General features: G+C 35.4%; 3 protein-coding genes across 4 annotated transcripts; 2 read left to right on the top strand and 1 right to left on the bottom strand.

The window, feature by feature from the left end:
- Positions 1 to 2369: 2369 nt before the first annotated feature.
- LOC128173442 (complement C1q-like protein 3) lies at positions 2370 to 5779 on the top strand. The gene is made up of 2 exons (XM_052839137.1): positions 2370 to 2607; positions 5295 to 5779. The coding sequence occupies exons 1-2, from the start codon at positions 2415 to 2417 to the stop codon at positions 5690 to 5692; spliced, it is 591 nt and encodes a 196-aa protein (XP_052695097.1). The 5' UTR covers positions 2370 to 2414; the 3' UTR covers positions 5693 to 5779.
- Positions 5780 to 5987: 208 nt separating this feature from the next.
- On the top strand, positions 5988 to 7704 carry LOC128173440 (cerebellin-3-like). The gene is made up of 2 exons (XM_052839134.1): positions 5988 to 6274; positions 7203 to 7704. Exons 1-2 carry the CDS (start codon positions 6085 to 6087, stop codon positions 7610 to 7612), a joined length of 600 nt encoding a protein of 199 aa, XP_052695094.1. The 5' UTR covers positions 5988 to 6084; the 3' UTR covers positions 7613 to 7704.
- A 713-nt stretch (positions 7705 to 8417) lies between these two features.
- On the bottom strand, positions 8418 to 20657 carry LOC128173439 (uncharacterized). 2 transcript variants are annotated; one of them, XM_052839132.1, is made up of 7 exons: positions 20447 to 20657; positions 16155 to 16337; positions 11891 to 12020; positions 11242 to 11382; positions 10558 to 10719; positions 10075 to 10098; positions 8418 to 8937 (listed from the first exon to the last, which is right to left on the bottom strand). In XM_052839132.1, the coding sequence occupies exons 1-7, from the start codon at positions 20448 to 20450 to the stop codon at positions 8886 to 8888; spliced, it is 696 nt and encodes a 231-aa protein (XP_052695092.1). In that variant the 5' UTR covers positions 20451 to 20657; the 3' UTR covers positions 8418 to 8885. The 2 variants fall into 2 exon arrangements, with proteins under 2 accessions (XP_052695092.1, XP_052695093.1); XM_052839133.1 differs by lacking the exon at positions 10075 to 10098 and having other exon boundaries at positions 20447 to 20651.
- Positions 20658 to 22335: the final 1678 nt, after the last annotated feature.

Below are 22335 nucleotides of genomic sequence, written 5' to 3'. Positions count from 1 at the left end.
GCATAAGCCGATAGAACATTTCAGCTTGGTGGACTGAGATAAAGGAGATACATGTAATCAGGGATGGGGTCAATTACATTTGAAAGTAATTAATCAAATTACAATTACTTGCATAAAACCTTCAATTAAATTACCATTACCATTACATGGATTTTCAAATGTAATTAAATTACAATTACTTTGCAAATATAATTAAATAAATTACAAATTACATTTCAGAAAAATACATTTATTGAATTGACATGACTTTGTACAAATTTTGTCAAAGAAACGAAACTAAATGATTTAGCTACAGCACCTACAGATGTTCACAGTTGCATTTGATGCTCATTCTCGTTCTTATTTATGTCCCCTAACCTACATATATCATGTCTTTTCTTGGACACTGAAACTCAACATTTACATCCACAATTCTTCCTTGCAAACACAGTAGAAAAATACAGGTAAAACGGGATAGATAGAGAGCAGGCAATAATTGTTATCAAAACACAATTCACTACTATTGGTTTAATGGTCATTATGGGAACACACCTACTATTGTTATAATGGTCATTATGCAATTTCAATTCAATTCAATTCTTTATTCGCTCAAGACCAGTTCACTGGTATTTGAGGTTCAAAATCAGTATATACAAATGTACACGAATACAGTCAAGGATCACATGTACAGTAGAAGTAATAATGACAACAAAAAAAAAGTTAAAATCACAATACAATAGGTTGTTAAAGTTGGTTTCTGGAAGAACAGACTTTGAAAATTTTCTTAATAAATATTGACAAGTTTTTTAGTTTTTCTACATTAAAAGTATTCATGAGCTCGTTAAATTTTATAATATGGGAACACACCAAGTGAACAGATTTGGCAATAAAAATTTGAAAACCATATTGAAGCCATAGCTCAATTAAGGTCAATTAAAAGGCAAGACTTCATAGTTTATGCAATTCATTTACAAATAACATTGATTTTATTTGTAAAAAAAAAAAAAAAACAGATAATTTTTTTATCCAACTCAATAAGAAACATTAATTATTCTAATAAATAATTAAATTTTTAAGGAAAAGAGATTGAGCATACGGTCAAAATAATTTGGTCTCTAACAAATTAATAAATATTTGTAACATTGATATTCATAGATTTGGGATCTTTATGATAAGATAGTTATTCATTGAAAAAGTAAATGTTCAAAACTACATGTATATTTGATAATAAACGAACAATAAGAGTTAAACACATTTAACTACTCTTCCTAACTTGACCTAACTTTCAATTACATCAAAATTTGTAATTAATTACACTCAATTACAATTACAAATTACCATTACCCCATCTCTGCATGTAATTCAAAGTTATTGTGAATAAGTTAACATTTTCTTATATCTTCTTTTCAAATACCATTTGGCAAGAAAGACTGAACTTTGTGTGAACTTTGTGTGGAAGCTTTCTCAGCTAGTTTAAATTCAAATCTGTTCAAATTATAACTCCCTGGGGTAGGGTAGGACCACAATGTGAATTGAACTGTGACAAAAAAAAAACGTTTGAATGAAAAATGTGAAGAGAAATTTTGAAAAACGTTCATAAACAAGATCTACTCTACTCTCGTTATATTGTATTTGATACCCTAAAACTTATTTGATCAGAGGTGGGACTCGGCTTAGCAATGTGGCCAATTGGTCTCTTGTTTAATTTTTTTGTAATTTCCATTTATTTATCAAACAATTGGCACTAACATATTTTAGACCAGGTAAAATAAAGAAAAATTAACATAAATCTTTCAAAGGATCCCAAACACAGGGTTTTTTAAAGTAATTGAGCAAATCTTTTGATTTTTAAATTTCGTTAAATTTCTTTTATTAACCCATCAATAAACTTTAGTTTTTTAGATGTTATTGTAGATTGCAACAAAAATCTCTGTTCTCTTATACTTAATCGGTGTAAAGAACCATCTAATTGATACAGGATTGGAAATATTCTCATTTTAACACTGTCAAATTGCCACTTGTATGTTCGCATGCTTGATCATGATCAGACAATCATGTAAATTACTATGGTTTCATTAATATTCGAGGGTATCAATTTTCAGGGATAAAGTAAAAATCACAGTTTCAAGGATATGTAAATTCGTGGCCAACCGGTATATTAATACAAAATATAAATAAAAATTGCACTTCAATGAACATTTAATTTCGTGGATCAACTTAACAACGAAATCCACGAAAATTGGTATTCAACGAATATTGATGAAACCACAGTATACGTACTACAATATTCTTTGAACATCACCAAATATACTTATTTAATGGCAGACAGTGTTCTGGTTAACGACGGTCCCTTACTTCTTATCTAACTCAAGTCTGATATTGTACAAATACAACATATGGAAATCTGACGCATGTCTATAGTCCTCTAAAACAACATGGCTTACTATATTTTGGTCGTAATCTTTTTCATTAATATCTCTGTTGGTTTTTCTGACGGTTTGCTACTAACAGATCCGGCACATGTAGAACAGCGATTTAACCAATTAGAGAGCCAGATTCAGGGACTGTCCCAAAAAGTGAATACATTGGAACAAGAAAACGCGGCGCTGAAAGCTCAAGTATCGTCAGGTAACGAAAAAAGAGAATTAAATAGGAAATATCGACATTTTCCAGTGTCTTTGTCTGGGATAACATTATTTATCGATTTTGTAATGTAAAGTCCAATCATTTCATTAATGAATCTTTTAATATTTAATCGTGCAATTTGGATAAAATAACATAAATATAAGTTCTAAGGAATCTTTCCTTAAATATTATTATATGATCAAATACAGTTTATATAATTTGTTATTTATTTACTACTTCTTTGACAAGCTTTCTTGCAAAAAATTAGGATACCTTACCAGGCATTTGTGCGAGATACTAGAGTATGTTATTTCTTATATAATCTTTTAAATGAAGAGGAACATTGAAAGGGGCATAATCAAACATTTTAGCCAGTTGCTAAGCAAACGTAAACAGATCCGCGAATTTTAAGTTCTTGTATATAAACACAACCAGAGCTCTCTGTTTTCATAGCGTCGTCAGGATGAACTCCTTGATAGTTAACGTAATTTGTAGTTTTTATAAACTTCACAAAGCAAATTGAAAGTTGAAAGGGGGCTAAACTTATCAAAAATCTTGACAAACAAGAAAAAGGGTCTTCTGGATACGGTTATATATAACTTTGAATAAAGAGTTGGGGGGGGGGGGCTTACCCACTCACAATAGCCCCCCTCCCCCCCATGTGTTCCGACTCCTATGCTAGGCAGTTATGTGTTTTCCTTCATATTTGTAATTTAGATATTTGACAAAATCCATTTTATATCAATTTTTGTAGAAGATATACTTATGATGAAAGTACTAGCGAATCTTCGAAAATATGTCACTGAAGCGTTGAAGCAAGAGGCTGTGTCAAAAATAGTTCGGACCGGAAGTATTTGATAAAGCATCACCCGTTTAATATAGCAAAGGTTTATCACACGGGTAATATACACCACACGTATGAGATGAATGTATAATATGTCCCACGCACCCGGTTTAACTATAGAATGCGTCCCCTATATCGTAGCAAATGAAAAAAAAATTGCGTTGAATATCACCTAAATTTTGTTATGAATGGTTTCAAATACCTTCTTTTATGCTTTTTTTATTGCAACATTTTCCGACATCTATTACAACGAATTAGATAACACATTTAACATCACGATAGTGAAAACTCCTAAATATTCCGAGTGCGATTTCCGGCAAAATGGCAGGCATATTTAAACTGGAAATATTATATTATCAACATGTCTTGATATGACCCATTAAAATGTATGTTTATGGGACACATTCTTACTGTGACCTTAGGGTAGCCTGGTCACGGTAAGATTATTTTTTCTTAGCTGGACACTACTCATAAAAGGCATATAAATGGCCCGCCATATTTCCTATTCACTGTAGGATGTCTCACTTGTGTGGACGTACATCTTATATCACCGTGATAGTCGATCGAGATAAAATTATTTGATTTTTTTAACGAACCTTCTCCAAGCCAGGAAATTACTAACATCAAATATACAAGTTGTATACTTTACAAAAAGAAAAGGCACAGAGAGAAATGATTTCAGACTTAGAAAGAAACACTACACGTCGGCCACAAGAAAGAATAACCTTACCGTGACCAGACTTAGCTCAGGTCACAGTATGAATTCGTCCCATATACTTGCCATAGGCGTCGGAACCGGAGGGGCTGGGGGGGGGGGGGGGGCTTAGCCCCCCCACTTTTTTTGCAAATGTAGACCTATCCATTAGGCACATAGCATTATAGAGGGTTTAGCCCCCCCCCCCCCCCCACTTTTTATCGCCGGAAGTATAGTTGTTCCTAAATTAACCGTGAAAGATTGATAAGGTTGGAGTAATAGGTCTACCCCCCCCCCCCCCCCAGATTAGGAATTTCATGATTTGGGGGAGAAAAAAAATTTGGGTAGGAAAATTTTAAGTTTGTTAAAAATTATCTGTAGAGGAAAAACACATTTATATACATTACAAACCTTTTTAAACATGCATATGTAGTTTAGTCCACAAAATATCCATTTAATGAGTCGTACAAAGGCAATTTATTAAAATATGCGTTTGAATTTGCCTGCCATTTTGTCGGATATCGCACTCGGGATGTCTCGGATTTTATCGTTAACATGGCGACCATAAGCAGCGAATTTTCAAAGTGGCAGCAATTTCGTTGCAAAAACAGTTAATATGGTAATATGGGATTATAAAAGAGCAACATTGTTGGTATTTTAGGCGAGATGTACACCGCGATATAATTTTTTTATTTGCTACGAAGCCAGTTTATGGGACGAATTCTATCGTCAAACCGGGTCCGTAGGACATCTGTCATTTTAACGATAGAACATTCTATCTAGTCGGCCACGGGTTTCAGGTGTTCAGTCGGGTGTAACAAAATCGGAGAGTTGAAATTTAGCTTTCAGTTTGCTTCTGCTCTTTTTTTGGAAACAGACAGCTACAATTTTCTTTACTGACAGTGAGCCTACTAACTTTACTTTCATCATTTATATGATTACTCATTTCTTCATTCATGAAACAGGAAAAAATTTAATTCTAGAAAAACGAAATATCTTTAAAAAGAAAAAAAATAATGTATAAGTAGATTGATTAAATTGGTGAGATTTCATCACAATCTTAAAGCAAAAGCTAAAGAAGGCAAGCTAAAGAAGGCATTTGTATGGATATAAACTATTTTTTAAATAGCTTTTGAATATTATATTTTACAGGAAATTCAACACTGGTCTATTTTTCTGCCTTTCTAAGGAATACAGTGGCTACTCCATCAGTAATTGACGTTGTGTACGATGGCGTTCGAAGCAACTACCAGAACAGCTATAACCCAACAACGGGTCGATTCACCGCCCCCATCAAAGGCTTGTATGTGTTTGCATGGGAAACAGTGACTGACAACGTATTTGACACCGAGTTACTGGTAAACGGTGAACAGGTGATGTTTAACATCTGCAACAACCTAGCCCACAATGGAGCTTACGTCTCTTGCTCGAGAACGGCGCCGACTTTCCTGACACCTGGAGATATTGTGCATATTCGGGTCCGATCTGGAATCTCCCTGCACGGTGGCGGATGGTCAAGTTTTAGTGGCTGGCTCGTTCATAGAACGTAACGATACACACCAAACATCAGCCGTTTGCTTTATATTGATGTGGTCATTTTGCCATATAACTATCTTATTAAAAATTGCAACCAATTATGAAGTGGTTTGAGTTGCGAGTTTTAAAATTGTAATGATTTGTTTGGTTTGTAATGTTAACACATACACACTGCAACAAGAATTCTGAATTTGAGACGACAGCTAAATTTTATTGTTTGATAATACACAAAAAGTAAATTTAAAAGATTATTTCGAAATGGTGTTCTTTAAAAAATATAAGTGACACTAAGGACAAAAAAAAATGGTGTTAAATTTTGGGTCATGAAATCGTTTATCTTTTCTATGTAACAAGATTCCAGGTCTTCCTAGGTTTGTTACTATGTGACGAGATCCCTCAACACAACATGGCGGTCTGTTTTTTCGTCGTTTTCGTTTTTGTTAGTGACTATACGGGTTTTTCTGACGGTTTGCTACTTACGGATCCGACTCATGTAGAACAGCGACTTAACCAACTGGAGAACCAGATTCAGGGACTGTCTCAAGTGGTGAATTCACTGAAGCAAGAAAACACGGCACTGAAAGCTCAAGTGTCAGGTACATTTAATGAATTGAATATTTTATTTGGTACTGTATACAGGGAAATATTCGATCCCGTTTTATTTTTGTCCCTATTGTCCTCGTTGCCAGTGTCGAATTTAAGACTGGGCGAATTTCAGTGTCTTAAATTACATGTATCTCTCTTTAAACACATTTAAATCTGAGCAAAACTGTTAGTGTGTAGAAGGGCAAAAATTACACGGGGCGAATATTACACGTGGCGAAAATAACCCTGTATACAGTATTCTCTTTAGCGTTTACTGCAGACTGCTGCATCTGATTAATTAAGTGAATAAGTAAATGTCAAAGGAATATGAAATAGATATAGGCAATTTTTTGTAGAAATGCGCTAATTTAAAATAAATCGACGCTAACTCATTGAAGAACTATTTTCCGCCAAATATCGTAAAAAGTTAAGGTACCCAACTACACCTAGACTTATACTTTACAGGACATTACGTCATAAAATGGCGATTTAAACATTTTGTTAAATTGTTTGTATCAATCGATCTGGTGATATATTGTCAATACAAATTATTATCCAATATTGCCCATTTTTAGCCTATTAGACTTAAAAACATCTTACTAGTATCTATCAAGCTGTCTATCATTATAAAATAATTGTCTGTGGGAAAGTATTGCAATAACAGTGATTCATTCTAGTGAATAATAAATATTAATCCAATGTATAATAAGTTGAAGATGTGAATTCGTAGGAAAACAAAGGGGGGGGGGGGGGGTACTTGTAAAGAGAAATATATTGGTAAATCTGTTAAATGCGATAGAGAAAGATAAATACTGATTCACCATTAATGTGTAGGAAATAAGCGTGGTTTAGCAAGACAGTGTATATTTGTATGTGAATAGAGATATTTTCCCCTGTAAATGTTACACTAAATTCTTTAATTCAAATTCCTTTCTACAGGAAACACAACTCTGGTCTATTTCTCCGCCTACCGAACAAACACCCTGACCTTTCCTTCGACCACAACAGCAGATGTTGTATACGATGGTGTTCGAAGCAACCACCACAACTGCTATGACGCAACAACGGGTCTTTTTACCGCCCCCGTAAAAGGCTTGTACGTTTTCACATGGGAATCTCTGACTGCCGCCGACAAAATATTTGACAGCGAGTTAATGGTCAATGGCGTCGTGATTATGTTGAACAACTGCAACTTCCTATCCACCCAAGGGGCTTACTCGTCCTGTACAGGGGTTGCGCCAACTCACCTTGAACCCGGGGACATTGCACACATCCGGGCTACTTCCGGAAACCATCTGCACGGGGGCGGATGGTCAAGTTTTAGTGGATGGCTTGTTCATAGAACGTAATCATAGCCAACCAGAATGACTCATTTGCCTAATATTCATGTGCTTTTAAGATATAAAACCGCATGTATCTAATTAAAAACTGCAACCAACTATACAGTTGTCTGAGTAGCGAGTTTCTAAATTGTAGTGATTAGTTTGGTATGTAAACAGGATACTACATAGATTTGAATGTGTTGGCACACACACACACATCCAAATAAATAAGTCTTACCCGATTTTTATGTGTATTTCTTACAGGAAAAAAAGGAAAAACTGCTTAGTTTACAAATACTACTAAAGAATCAAATATTCTTACAGATAGAAATAACTGAGCTTAAATTGTGTGAATTTTGAAAAAAATAATCGACCTTTAAACATGCGAATTGTATTTTCAAAATAAAGATGACGATGCATGTCTAGACTGTATCAATATATCTTTGCTCGGTTTTTATTAGTTTAATCAAATCATAATTTCATGATTTTGTTCCGCTTAGAATTCGCTTGTAGTGACCACTGTTTAATAAAATATAAATTGGCGTTTTAAAATGTTATTTAAACAATAAAATGCTGTTTTGGTGAATCATGCGGGTTATGAAGGTGGCGACATTGCGGCAAAATACATAACCTGCGTTAGCGAGTTCTATTTATTTTTTTCTGCAATGATCGCCACCTTCATAACCCGCATTAATCATCTAAGAGTTTTATTGTTTATATTTACATCTTTCTTTTTGCTGAATTTTTGCTACGTAAATATAACACGCCTTTTTTTCTTGTCAGGTTGTTTTTTTACGACCACCTCTCTCAGCAAAAACGTCAACGCTAAGTCTATTATTATTATATATTTATTCTTCAACATAGTACAAAATTAACCGTATAACGTGCATAAAACTTTTACATGCATATGTACGCTTCCATGTAATTTGATATATCTCTGATGTTGATATAGATAAATATATAAACATCCGACCCTATAAGAGCACCATACATGTATATTACATCATTAAATGTCCTGGAATCTGTATAATCCGGATGCCAACCAAACTCTCTCCACTTCGATTTTACTATAGTCATTGTGATATCCTGTCCCTTGACAGGGTGCAGTTGTGTATACGTATGTTTTCCGGACAGACCAGGTCTAATGCTTCCACTATGGTCGTTTACTATACGTCTGATGATACATAAAAGTACAAAATCCACCCATTTTGGCTTCTTTAAGTTATTGCCTCTTGGTACAGTATTGCGTTTTGATCACGTGATAATGGCTGTGATGCTGGATGATTTGATGAACACGTGGTCAGTAGTAGTTCCGGCTGTCACGGATCTGGGGGCGTGGTATCTGGCCATTCCTGTTAAAACGAAAGTGAAAGTAAAAGTCACATGATTAATTCGTAACAAAGAAATTTCAAGTATTTCAGTCTACTTTATGCAATACTATTTTTTTTAAAGCTATAATCAACCAAAACGTGTATAGAACAACAAACTTGTGTGGGCATACTCTTTTAGCTATTTCTTAAAATGTTAATTTTTGGATGACGTTTTTAAAAAACGATTTTGATGTATTGGTTTTTTTTGTCGTGTTGTTCCATATAAGACTTAATTGAGTCTTCGCATCTATAATCAATTTCACATCATGAGTCAAATACAGTCAAATACAGTTTATTTATTACCTTATAATTATGATGAATATGATAAGATTTATTACTATCCAAATATTACATCGTGCATTAGATCCCGGAAATCTCATGCGCGGAATCAGAAAATTTTTCCAGCAAGGCGAGGGGGGGGGGGGGGGGGGGGGGGTCCGAAGGATATATGTGTTTGCCGGGGTTGTAAATCTAATAAATTTTCTTTTTCCATTTGGGTCGTGACCCCCCGATCCCCCCCCCCCCCCCTTTAGATCCGCCCATGGATCTTTTCGTCATATTGTGACCCTCGTCTTTGTCCCGTAAAGATCGTTTTCTTCATTGCTAAGACAGATGAGACGTCTATTTAAAGCTCTTATCTCAGAACGGATTAGTTGAAGTAAACTCCCAATAAACAGTATGTGTTTCAATGAAAAAGACAGTGTGAGATTGTGAAGTCAAAGTTTTGGAATTTCCTCCAATTTCAATTGTTTTTTTTTTATATTGGTGGGCTGTAATGTATACATTTTAGTGTTTAAACATGATTGCATTTCATTATTACAAATCAAAAGCAATGTTTTTTTGTGCATGCAGGGATGTAGTTTTGTTGGCACAAAAAAAAAAGAAATAATAAACAGATCTTTATTAAAACATTGTGGTTAAATGTGCAAGATTGCTAAAGAATGAAGTAGTAAATCATGTCTATTTTTAAACTAAAAAACCCCACACTGTAATTGAATAAAATCCGTTTTGGTGAAGCAGGTTTTTAAAACACACGTGTGATTGCAGCCAGCCTTTTTTTTCAATTTAAAAACATAACAAATAGTGAAATATATCTATCAAATTTACAAAAATACTTACATAAATATATAAACTAGATTCACCCTGAAATTTTAGGTTCTACTGTAAAACCCGCCATTTTTTTAAAAATCATTATCAGTAAAACTAATTATATCAAGGGTTTTATTATTTAGATTTCAAAAGTGATGAAATTACAATGTTTTATTCACTAGTAATTTATATGAAAAAAATTATAAAAGATACTTTTAAACAGTTTAGGAGTTTGAACACATTTTAAAATTTGTCTAAATAAAATATGTTTAAACACATACTAGTAGTGAACATTGAACTAAAAAAATTCTATATTTTTGAATTGATCTTTTGATTCGCCCCTCCTTTTCTGGGGATGTTATGAACAAACATGTAAACGACTTACGTAACGATAGTGTTTACGTGTCAAATGACATTCTGGGAACAGAAAATAATCAACATAGAAAATCTAAAGTTTAATCTTAGAGACGGTCGGTAATTATCAAAAACAGAGGTTCTTCAACAAATATTTACCAATATGGTGGATCTTTATTGTGACCGTTGTCATAGTAACCCTGGTCTTGAGATTCGAAAGCTCGGTTGTCGTATTTGTATGCTGACTTCCCGTTCATCTCGCCTTTCCTTCCGGTGTATATATGGTAGTTACTTGGATCGTCTATGACGCCCTGGGGTCTCCTGTAAAACGGAAGACGGTATTGATTTATTGGTCGAGTGCTCACGGGTCATATCAATTCCATAGCATGGCCCAGTGGACATGGATGAAATGCAAGTTAGGCAGAGGTTGCCTGTTCGATCCACGCTTTTGTAATTTTGCGAACTATTACGTATTCATGATCTTAGCAAGCTTTAAAATCACAGAACTGTGTTAAACTTCCAAACAAAAATGTAACTTTCAAAAAATAGATAATTAATGGTATTTTTGTTCCTAGCCTTTTCAACGACCTAGCAACGAACAGACTAAGATTAACGATATATTATGCTCATTTAGTTAGTCTTAGTCTATTCGTTGTTAGTAAATGGATTCACTTTTTATGAGTACTTATTGTAAGACAGCCGATGAAATAACTTGATATTCTAAGTTTGAAATTTTCAGACTGATATTTTCTTTATTGCGTAATATAGAATGCACTGGATGTATTCTTATCGGATCAAATTAACATTACACACACTACCCCCCCCCCCCCACTTGTGACTTACTTGTATCCATCCATTGAGCTGTTGTCCTGGGGTGAGATTCTGTCGGCGTACGGTCCGCTCTGTCTAATGTAATCGTTGCTGTAAGCCTGGTCTTTCTGGGGCGGATCAAACTGAGAGTAGGATCTCTGACTTGCTGCCCGCCTACGAAAAAAAGGGAAATGTTTTTTTTTCTGAATTAAAGGGCCTAGATGGTTTATTATGGTTTTAGACAATATAAATCTTCTTAAGATGAAGAATTCTGTATTAAAGATATAACGAAAACATCTCAATTTTTTAAGCTAAAAAACGGGTTTTTTTTTCTCTACTTATTCAATAGTGTTGAGCAAAAAAAAATCAAATCCGGATGTTTAAAGAAGATTTGATGTGTTAATCATCCAGCCTGATCCTTAAGATGGTGTTTTTAAAAACTCCCTTTGTCAAACAGCGTAGCGCAATAGCGATTAGAAACAACTGCTCTAAGATACAATATGATTGTTTATAAACATCTCTTGAATCGGGTACATTTTGTCAATCGATTAAGAGTGAGAAAACAAACATTTCTTCAACGCGTCTTAATGATTTTGATATATATGAAGGCTTGGAGATCTTTAACGCGTTCTTCTGCACATATTTTGATATAGATTAGCAGACTTTAAGCCCCTTTTCTTACCGTCTTTTCAAATGCTGGTTATGGATATATGAACAACAGCAGATAAACAATAGTCCTAGGATCAACAAGCCTAGACAGCCTGCTCCTGTTCCTATTACGATCTTCTCGTATGTGTTCAGTTCTCCCGTCCCTAAGATAGGAAGTGGCAGGATAATAAAACAATTTCAAATTCAATACCATATTTCTAGTTTTTATTTTAAAAACAAACCTCGATACAGGTAAAATAACAAGAGGCCCATGGGCCACATCGCTCACCTGAGGAACAATAGGTATGATAAAATCAGCTTAATGGACTCATAATACAAACAATCTGGACAATGTACAATAATACACGTAGATCCTGTATAAATAAATACCATTTTTTACCCTGGATATTCTTATGTTTATAATCATTAGTCCCTTTTCTAACAGGGTGATTTGATAGTCATATCACATGTTGAGTATTGCAGTTCTTAAAAACCTCCTTAACAATTGTTTATTTAAGGGATATAAAACTACATCAAACTCTGAACCTTCTTGTGAGGCCGAAGAATTGTCCTGGAGCCAAAGTCTTAACAATCATAAAGAAACATCTGACTGATTAGTTTCTGAGAAGAAGATTATTAAAGATTTACTTTATATATTCCTATGTAAAACTTCGACCCCCCCCCCCCCCATTGTGGCCCACCCTACCCCCGGGGGTCGTGAATTTCACAAATTTGAATCTACACTACCTGAGGATGCTTTCACACAAGTTTCAGCTTTTCTTGCTGATTAGTTTCTGAGAAGAAAACTTTTAAAGATTTACTCTATATATTCCTATGTAAAACTTCGACCCCCCATTGTGGCCCCACCCTACTCCCGGGGGTCAAGATTTTCATAACTTTGAATCTACACTACCTGAGGATGCTTCGTCACAAGTTTCAGCTTTCCTAGCTGATTAGTTTCTGAGAAGAAGATTTTTAAAGATTTACTCTATATATTCCTATGTAAAACTTCGACCCCCTATTGTGGCCCCATCCTACCCCCGGATGTCATGAATTTCAAAACTTTGAATCTACACTACCTGAGGATGCTTCCACACAAGTTTCAGCTTTCCTGGCTAATTAGTTTCTGAGAAGAAGACTTTTAAAGATTTACTCTATATATTCCTATGTAAAACTTCGACCCCCCCCCCCCCCATTGTGGCCCCACCCTACCCCCGGGGGTCGTGAATTTCACAACTTTGAATCTACACTACCTGAGGATGCTTCCACACAAGTTTCAGCTTTTCTGGCTGATAAGTTGCTGAGAAGAAGACTTTTAAAGATTTACTCTATATATTCCTATGTAAAACTTCGATCCCCAAATTGTGGCCCCACCCTACCCCTGGGAGTCATGAATTTCACAACTTCAATTCTACACTACCTGAGGATGCTTCCACACAAGTTTCAGCTTTCCTGGCTAATTAATTTCTGAGAAGAAGATTTTTAAAGATTTACTCTATATATTCCTATGTAAAACTTTGACCCCCTATTGTGGCCCTACCCTACCCCCGGAGGTCATGAATTTCCCAACTTTGAATCTACACTACCTGAGGATGCTTCCACACAAGTTTAAGCTTTCCTGGCTAATTAGTTTCTGAGAAGAAGACTTTTAAAGATTTACTCTATATATTCCTATGTAAAACTTCGACCCCCTCCCCCCATTGTCGCCCCACCCTACCCCCGGGGGTCGTTAATTTCACAAATTTGAATCTACACTACCTGAGGATGCTTCCACACAAGTTTCAGCTTTTCTGGCTGATTAGTTTCTGAGAAGAAAACTTTTAAAGATTTACTCTATATATTCCTATGTAAAACTTCGACCCCCCATTGTGGCCCCACCCTACTCCTGGGGGTCAAGATTTTCATAACTTTGAATCTACACTACCTGAGGATGCTTCGTCACAAGTTTCAGCTTTCCTAGCTGATTAGTTTCTGAGAAGAAGATTTTTAAAGATTTACTCTATATATTCCTATGTAAAACTTCGACCCCCCATTATGGCCCCAACCTACCCCCAGGGGTCGTGAATTTCACAAATTTGAATCTACACTACCTTAGGATGCTTTCACACAAGTTTCAGCTTTTCTGGCTGATTAGTTTCTGAGAAGAAAACTTTTAAAGATTTACTCTATATATTCCTATGTAAAACTTCGACCCCCCCATTGTGGCCCTACCCTACTCCCGGGGGTCAAGATTTTCATAACTTTGAATCTACACTACCTGAGGATGCTTCCACACAAGTTTCAGCTTTCCTAGCTGATTAGTTTCTGAGAAGAAGATTTTTAAAGATTTACTCTATATATTCCTATGTAAAACTTTGACCCCCTATTGTGGCCCCATCCTACCCCCGGAGGTCATGAATTTCACAACTTTGAATCTACACTACCTGAGGATGCTTCCACACAAGTTTCAGCTTTTCTGGCTGATTAGTTTCTGAGAAGAAGATTTTTAAAGATTTACTCTAAATATTACTATGTAAAACTTCGACCCCCCCCCCCCATTGTGGCCCCACCCTACCCCCGGGGGTCGTGAATTTCACAAATTTGAATCTACACTACCTGAGGATGCTTTCACACAAGTTTCAGCTTTTCTGGCTGATTAGTTTCTGAGAAGAAAACTTTTAAAGATTTACTCTATATATTCCTATGTAAAACTTCAACCCCCCATTGTGGCCCTACCCTACTCCCGGGGGTCAAGATTTTCATAACTTTGAATCTACACTACCTGAGGATGCTTCGTCACAAGTTTCAGCTTTCCTAGCTGATTAGTTTCTGAGAAGAAGACTTTTAAAGATTTACTCTATATATTCCTATGTAAAACTTCGACCCCCTATTGTGGCCCCATCCTACCCCCGGATGTCATGAATTTCACAACTTTGAATTAACACTACCTGAGGATGCTTCCACACAAGTTTCAGCTTTCCTGGCTAATTAGTTTCTGAGAAGAAGACTTTTAAAGATTTACTCTATATATTCCTTTGTAAAACTTCGACCCCCCCCCCCATTGTGGCCCCACCCTACCCCCGGGGGTCGTGAATTTCACAACTTTGAATCTACACTACCTGAGGATGCTTCCACACAAGTTTCAGCTTTCCTGGCTGATTAGTTGCTGAGAAGAAGACTTTTAAAGATTTACTCTATATATTCCTATGTAAAACTTCGATCCCCAAATTGTGGCCCCACCCTACCCCTGGGAGTCATGATTTCACAACTTCAATTCTACACTACCTGAGGATGCTTCCACACAAGTTTCAGCTTTCCTGGCTTATTAGTTTCTGAGAAGAAGATTTTTAAAGATTTACTCTATATATTCCTATGTAAAACTTTGACCCCCTATTGTGGCCCCATCCTACCCCCGGAGGTCATGAATTTCACAACGTTGAATCTACACTACCTGAGGATGCTTCCACACAAGTTTCAGCTTTCCTGGCTAATTAGTTTCTGAGAAGAAGACTTTTACAGATTTACTCTATATATTCCTATGTAAAACTTCGACCCCCCCCCCCCATTGTGGCCCCACCCTACCCCCAGGGGTCATGATTTTCGCAACGTTGAATCTACACTACCTGAGGATGCTTCCATACAAGTTTCAGCTTTCCAGGCTGATTAGTTTCTGAGGAGAAGATTTTTAAAGATTTACTCTATATATTCCTATGTAAAACTTCGACCCCCCATTGTGGCCCCACCCTACCCCCGGGGGTCATGAATTTCACAACTTTAAAACTACACTACCTGAGGATGCTTCCACACAAGTTTCAGCTTTCCTGGCTTTCTGGTTCTTGAGAAGAAGATTTTTGAAAAATTCTCGAAATTTTTCATTAATTTCTAATTATCTCACCTTGAAAACGGGTGTGACCCTTAATTTTCACAACTTTGAATCTCCGTTGCCTAAGGATGATTTGTGCCAAATTGGGTTGAAATTGGCTCAGTAGTTCTTGAGAAGATGTTGAAAATGTGAAAAGTTTACGGACAGACGGACAGACGGACAGACGGACGACAGACAAAATGCGATCAGAATAGCTCACTTGAGCTTTCAGCTCAGGTGAGCTTAAAACAAAAGTTTGAAAGTTTTCTCAATATCTTACGAGGGATTTGTTTGAAGCATTAAATTGAACATTTCGAAAGATGGAAGTTAATAAATTCGAAAAAAAAGTTTGGTTTGGTTACAATAATTTAATATAGAAAACATTTTGAGGGAGTTAATTTAAAGAGTTGGATAACTGACCAAGATGGAATCAACAAGAACCATGATATTGACTTACATTTACACTCCAGTTCCGTGAGGTTGTCAGACCATGTTTGGTTTGAAAAACACGTGACATTGTGAGGTCCTTCCAATCGGTAGCCGAATTTCTTGCAGCCAATCAGAACTTGCGTTCCAGCGCTCGCGTTGTAACTGCTAAGAATAAAATCAGGATCGGATTCGGGTTTTATATCCGGACAAGCTGAAATTGAGAGGAAATAAGATTATTTTATTTCTCTACACACACTTTAATTACTGAACATTTGGTCAGTTCTACAGAATCCTTAAAATATGACAAATCATTTATTATCGTGAAAAAACCCCTCTATTTTCAAAAATTGCATTCAAAATGCGCAAGACGTCAGTTTATGAAATAAAAAAGATGTGCACAAATTCCTCGGTCAATTATACTTATCATGTAACTGTATTGCATATTTAAAAATGATGTAACTACAATTAATTTTGCTTGCCCTGAAGGGTTGATCTAAAAGAAACATGTTTTGAACCGAATGACAGGTGGGCCAAAACAAATATATTACCCTTATCTCATCATAAAAAAGCGATAATGATCTGGAAAATATTTAGTTGATATATTGAATTACTACATGTAGTATATAAGGTTGTAATAAAGCAATAAAATATATAGTTAGTCTTGTTGTAAATAACCTATATAAGTATCTCTTTTTTATCTATATCTCTCAACCTTCTTGTTTATCTAGATCAAGATTTCTCTAAAAGGGAAGTCTGAAATTTAGATGATTTATGTGTAAGTGTATATTTCATAAAATCGTCTCTAGCGTTCATATCTCTCTCTTCTCTCTCTCTCTTTGTTTCTTTGTCTTAATACAACGTATGTTTATAGGAGAGAGAGAGAGAGAGAGAGAGAGAGAGAGAGAGAGAGAGAGAGAGAGAGAGAGAGAGAGTTATTAGGAATGACAACTCGTGTGTCTCTCACTGCCCCTACCTGCTATCAGCTTATGTTTACTTTTACCTAGCTAAAGCAAATAGGGGTCAAGATGCTTGTTTTTAACCTTACTCCTGATTCATGTTTAGGTAAGTGTACGTTAACACATCACGCATGACGAAATTGATCTGCATCAGAATATTTGCTCTTCAAGGTTATTTGTCATATGCAAATATTTCAAAGTTTTAAACGGGCTACGAAGTGTACAGTGAAAATAAATTTTAATTAAAAAGCACTAGTAACATCTGTTTTATTCTCCCCCAACAAAAACATATTGCTTAAACATATCACTTTATCAATAATGCCATTAAAACTTATCAAGATGTTTGTATGTACATGCATGTATTTCAATAAATCATATTTATGTATGCAGGTGAAATCGATTTCACATTCAAATCGCACACAGAAAGTTAACTCATGTTGTCTATGGGGTGCATTTATAATCTTATATCGCACCTTTGTGATATATTTTGATTTATATGCTGGAGTATGATTGGTACACGACACACAAGTCATAATCCCGCATGAAATACTGCAATAGTAAATGTATTTGAAAATGTGTAAAAAAATTCAAATAAGGCACCCGCTTTCTTTAAGTGCACCATAACTCTCTCTCTCTCTCTCTCTCTCTCTCTCTCTCTCTCTCTCTCTCTCTCTCTCTCTCCTCTCTCTCTCTCTCTCTCTCTCTCTCTCTCTCTCTCTCTCTCTCTCTCTCTCTCTCTCTCTCTCTCTCCTCAATTTAAACACCGTGACCTTAAACGCTTCCACTAATGACATTGACACTTTGCACTTTGAATGTTTTTTTAGTTTGGAAGAACCTGACCTATTCATCAGGAGTGAGCTATTGATCATGGCGGGAAATGTTCATACACAAGCGTTTTACATCATCCTTGAATAACCTGGCCGGCGTGAAAGACATCAACCCCCCCCCCCCCCGTCCCTTCCTTCCTACCTAAAACTTTTTCGCTCGTGAAGATTCCGTGAAGCCATTTTAATCCATCTTTATTGTTGCACTAAGCCCTCATCCATTAGCCTGATGGTGGTATAGGTTTAATGTGTGTTTTAATGCTGTAATCATTTTGAGATCCTTTTTATGAATTGCCTGTATCAATCTTCGAACCAGTCACTGTTTCTTACTTTTAGGACATTTCTTAGCGGTACCAATACGTTTTACTTCTGGGGTTTTTTTTTTGGAGGGGGGGGGTCTTTTTTCTTCGAGATGTTTTACTCAGAACCGATGCGTTTACATATTGATTCTTATTATGTATTTTTTTAACTTACATTTCCTTTTCGCTTGATATCTACATTTGACAACTTAGGGTATCCTGCTTTGGAATTCCGATTTTAAATGTAATGTAAATTACTTCCATTATATGATACGCATCAGTAAATCTTGTTCTTTGTGACGATAAAAGATAAAGCACTATAGCTTAAAAAACAAAATCTCAAAACACCCCCTTGGTGACTTTATATGCATATTATACAATCCAATCCTTTCTAAATCAATTTCACTTAATATTCAGAAAAGAAAAGGGGAAAAAAATTCTTTGGTATTGGCCGTTATCTCTTGATTGGAGCCATTGCCCTCGAAATCTATATATTCTTGAAAAATAATTTTAACAAAATTAGAAAAAATTAATGCCTGAGATACTTATCATATACCTAGTATTCGCAAAATTAGACGGGGGTTAGAGAGATATCAAACCAACCCCCCTCCCCCACCCCACCCACGTGGAATTTTTTTTTACAAAATTTGTTTACAAAATTCATATACTAAAGTTACAATGTACTTAGAATTACCAGACTACAAAAACCTCCAAAAAGATTTCCTTTCCGAAAAAAATCTGGATCCGCGCATGAAAATTTAAACTAACGGGTTAAAATTAAGACACGCTCCTAGTTCACGTGGGTGACTTTACTGACTTATCGATCCGCGTTCACCTGTGACCAGGTGTGACCAGGTAGACGGTCGATGTCCTAGCTTGCTGTTGTTAGTCCCCCCTCCAGGCTGGCTCTACATCGTGAACGGTACACGTGTGTACACATGTTGCCTTTGATGAGGGCATTTTATAAAAAGAAAAAAAGGGAGACAGACCGAATGATTACGGGGAGAAACAGAGAGAGAGAGAGAGATGGAAAAAGAGACATTAGAGACAGATAGAAATACATGTACATAGAAATACTGTAGAAGTAAATAGATAAGAAAAGCAAATAAGGAATACAAGCGACATGGAAGGAGAGAGAGAATGAATGTCAGTAGTAAATTTAAAGAGACCGGGTATCTTTCTTCATTTTATTCTTTTACAATTTTTCATGCATTTAATATTGCAGTTCATTAGGCATTCTTCATGATACAAGTGTATTGCCTAATAAAGGCCTAATAATATATCCGCAATATATATAAATCAAAATAAATTATTTCACAAGTGCAATGCAAGTGCATCCAATTGACTGATTGTATTGGCTTCTGTGTGGGATTTGAATGATTGAACACCATTAAAAGCGATTTCACGTGCAGACAGATATATATATCTAACTAGCCCACATTAAAGGCGTGAAAAATGAACAAATTCAAGCTGTCTATTGATCGATCCTCAAGCTCGACTGCTCTACTATCTCAAATAATCTACTATCTCAAATCTGTGTAAATCCCGATCTCAACGATTTTATTACATCACTGCCATCAGAAAGGCCTAATCATTCCTAACCTTGAATAAAAACGAGTTAATCTTATTAACGTTAAAATTAGATTAAGACTTAGAAATCAGGTTCTTTTAATGGATTTAAGATCATATCGCAGATTTCAGTGACACAGAATTTAAATGAGCACGATTTTTCACGTGTATGGGTGTGTAATACAATGTATTCCTTTTCTAACACTTAGTTTTGTTCCTGTTGATGAGTATAAAGTCATTATCATCCACTGACAGAAATGATTAATTGTTTTGTAAATATGTCATTATGCTGAATCTTTTTAAAAATGGAAATTAGATGGAGACAAACAAAATCCATCAAATTCCTCAAGCTCCGACCCTTGTTTAATATTAAAAGTTCGGGACCCCCCTAAGAATTATGTTTCTCACACTTATTTTATATTTTATAGTGTAGAATCTTTTTAAAAATGTTCATCTTAAATTCGAAATCCCGCGTGTAATTTGCATTTTTTGTTTCTCCTGACATTTGAAATTAATTTTAAATGCTAACTAGGCTGTGTCTGTTCTCTGAGTCAGCCGTTTTGCATTATATAAGAGAGAATTAACCACGAAATGCAAATTGCATGCAGCAGTGCTTATTAATGTAAACAATTAAATATCATCTGCAATCTTAAACACTATTTATGTACTTACCCATTGCGTGACCCGTAAGGAATTAAACGTCCCGATATTTTTTTTATTAAACTCCTTAACCGTACGAGGAATATTTCACATTTGGGCTTCTTCCAAAAGTAGATTACTGATAAAAGTTTTTACAACCTCTGTAAAGTAAAAATTTTTACTACACCGGTCAAAAAGAATCTCCAAGTACTCTGTGGTACACCTGTGTTGATTCAAGCGTCTGTGTGACCAGAATCAAAACATTTCACGCTTGGCTGAGTTTAGTGTGTCGTCATGTTCAATGAAACTCTTCAGGGTATTTGTCACACTTTGACAAATCTGTTAATCATTTTCAGTACGGTCTTGGGTCATTAATTGAATCTCTAATTACGTTGTTATTATTGTTATAATAGACATGTGACATATGTTTTCAATTGGCGTCTTTTACATACAAGGACGCAAGTGAGACATCTTCGCAGAGAGCATAATGAAGAGATGTGCAATGTACATGTACATAATGCACATTTGTATTACGGAAATAGATAGATGCAATTATAAATCTTAATTAATTATTTCAATGAATAATGAAAATGGTACTTATGATCTAATGAAGTCAATTTAAGGTGGAATGGGGTATCTGTCGATATTAGTGTGGATAAAAGGACATTAAAAATAAGATATTTTCGCCGGTTTAGAATTTTCAAATTTTACAATATTTGACCAAAAAAATACGTTTCAAAAGTTTTGGAAAGGTAAAATTTTTAAAAGTCCCAGTGGAATCCAAGCTTGAGTTAAAGATCATCAATGAATTCTCTAACCCACTGCGTTACACTGATAGGGGCAATTTTGGTATAAACAATTTTTTTAATAAAACTTAATTTTATTGTTTATTTCGATACAAAATACGTCACAGCATGGAGGTGTCCCATACCACCTGAATCCTCGTCTTATAAAAAAAAAATTCGCGTGTGAGGTTATTTCACCTCCAATTGCACTTTGGCAATGATTGACACATTTTGAATTTTACCCCAAAGGTATCTGATCAATACAGGACACAATACATGTATCCTTTGTTACATTTTCTACTGTCACGGCCATGCAACTCATACATCAATTTTCGCGCTTTACAAAAGAAACAAAAAAAGGGGGAGGGAATAAAGCACCCGTTTCTCACAATAAAATGTACATGTAGCTAAATGCTTGTGTTGTTTTCTGGTGTGTTGTTTTCTGTTTTTAATTGATTTGCCGATTTTGTTAATTAAACGATGGAATTAATTTGTGTGTGATTTTAATTTACGGATAACAAAATTATAACTTTTTTGTGCTATTAGAATTTACGTACAGTAATTTAAACTAGTTGCAAAGTAACACAAAATAGGTGGTAACCGAAATAGAATAAAACTTATTTAATAATAAAAAAAGAAAAAAAAAGCATCATGCATTAAGTTATCAGAATAAGACGTACAAGAGGTTTGGAAGATCAAAACAACCAGAGTTAAAATTATCACAAGATCTCTGGCAATGTTCTCGACATGTAAAAATAAAGGTGTCTATAAAGTAAACATGGAGTCGGGTGCGGAATGTCTCCTAAATGTAAATCTCACACCCGAGGGAATTGAACAAAAGAAGGCGACATTCCCTGTAATTACGATCGTTATCAGACGACAGCAAAACACAAGGCAGGGAAATTTACGACCTTGAACGAGCCAGTAATTAGGGCCACTTTTCACTATCCAGTCTTTATGCTACATATATATGTACATGTTAAGGTACTGGGTACAGTCTGTCACTAGTGTAATAGATTCAAAGCAGGCGCGGATTTACAATTTTTTTGGGACAATTAAGTCTGGGAGGGAAGTTGTTTTTATTGCTATGGGGACCCAAAGACCGTTTACTTTTACTATGTGACTATGTAATTTTAC

Source organism: Crassostrea angulata, chromosome 2, assembly GCF_025612915.1.
Source record: "Crassostrea angulata isolate pt1a10 chromosome 2, ASM2561291v2, whole genome shotgun sequence".
Lineage (NCBI taxonomy): Eukaryota > Metazoa > Mollusca > Bivalvia > Ostreida > Ostreidae > Magallana > Magallana angulata.
Note: the sequence above shows the minus strand (reverse complement) of the source record. Positions and strands in the feature narration are given on the sequence as shown.

What these genes read in the sequence shown, in the direction of transcription:
- LOC128173440 (XM_052839134.1), top strand. Translation starts at nt 6,085, where the DNA reads ATGGCGGTCTGTTTTTTCGTCGTTTTCGTTTTTGTTAGTGACTATACG. An exon ending in ACTGAAAGCTCAAGTGTCAG is followed by an intron (nt 6,275 to 7,202) that starts GTACATTTAATG and finishes TCCTTTCTACAG; the next exon opens with GAAACACAACTCTGGTCTAT.
- LOC128173442 (XM_052839137.1), top strand. Translation starts at nt 2,415, where the DNA reads ATGGCTTACTATATTTTGGTCGTAATCTTTTTCATTAATATCTCTGTT. An exon ending in GAAAGCTCAAGTATCGTCAG is followed by an intron (nt 2,608 to 5,294) that starts GTAACGAAAAAA and finishes TATATTTTACAG; the next exon opens with GAAATTCAACACTGGTCTAT.
- LOC128173439 (XM_052839132.1), bottom strand. An exon ending in AGCTCAATGGATGGATACAA is followed by an intron (nt 10,720 to 11,241) that starts GTAAGTCACAAG and finishes TCCGTTTTACAG; the next exon opens with GAGACCCCAGGGCGTCATAG. An exon ending in AATCTAGTTTATATATTTAT is followed by an intron (nt 8,938 to 10,074) that starts GTAAGTATTTTT and finishes TCGTTTTAACAG; the next exon opens with GAATGGCCAGATACCACGCC.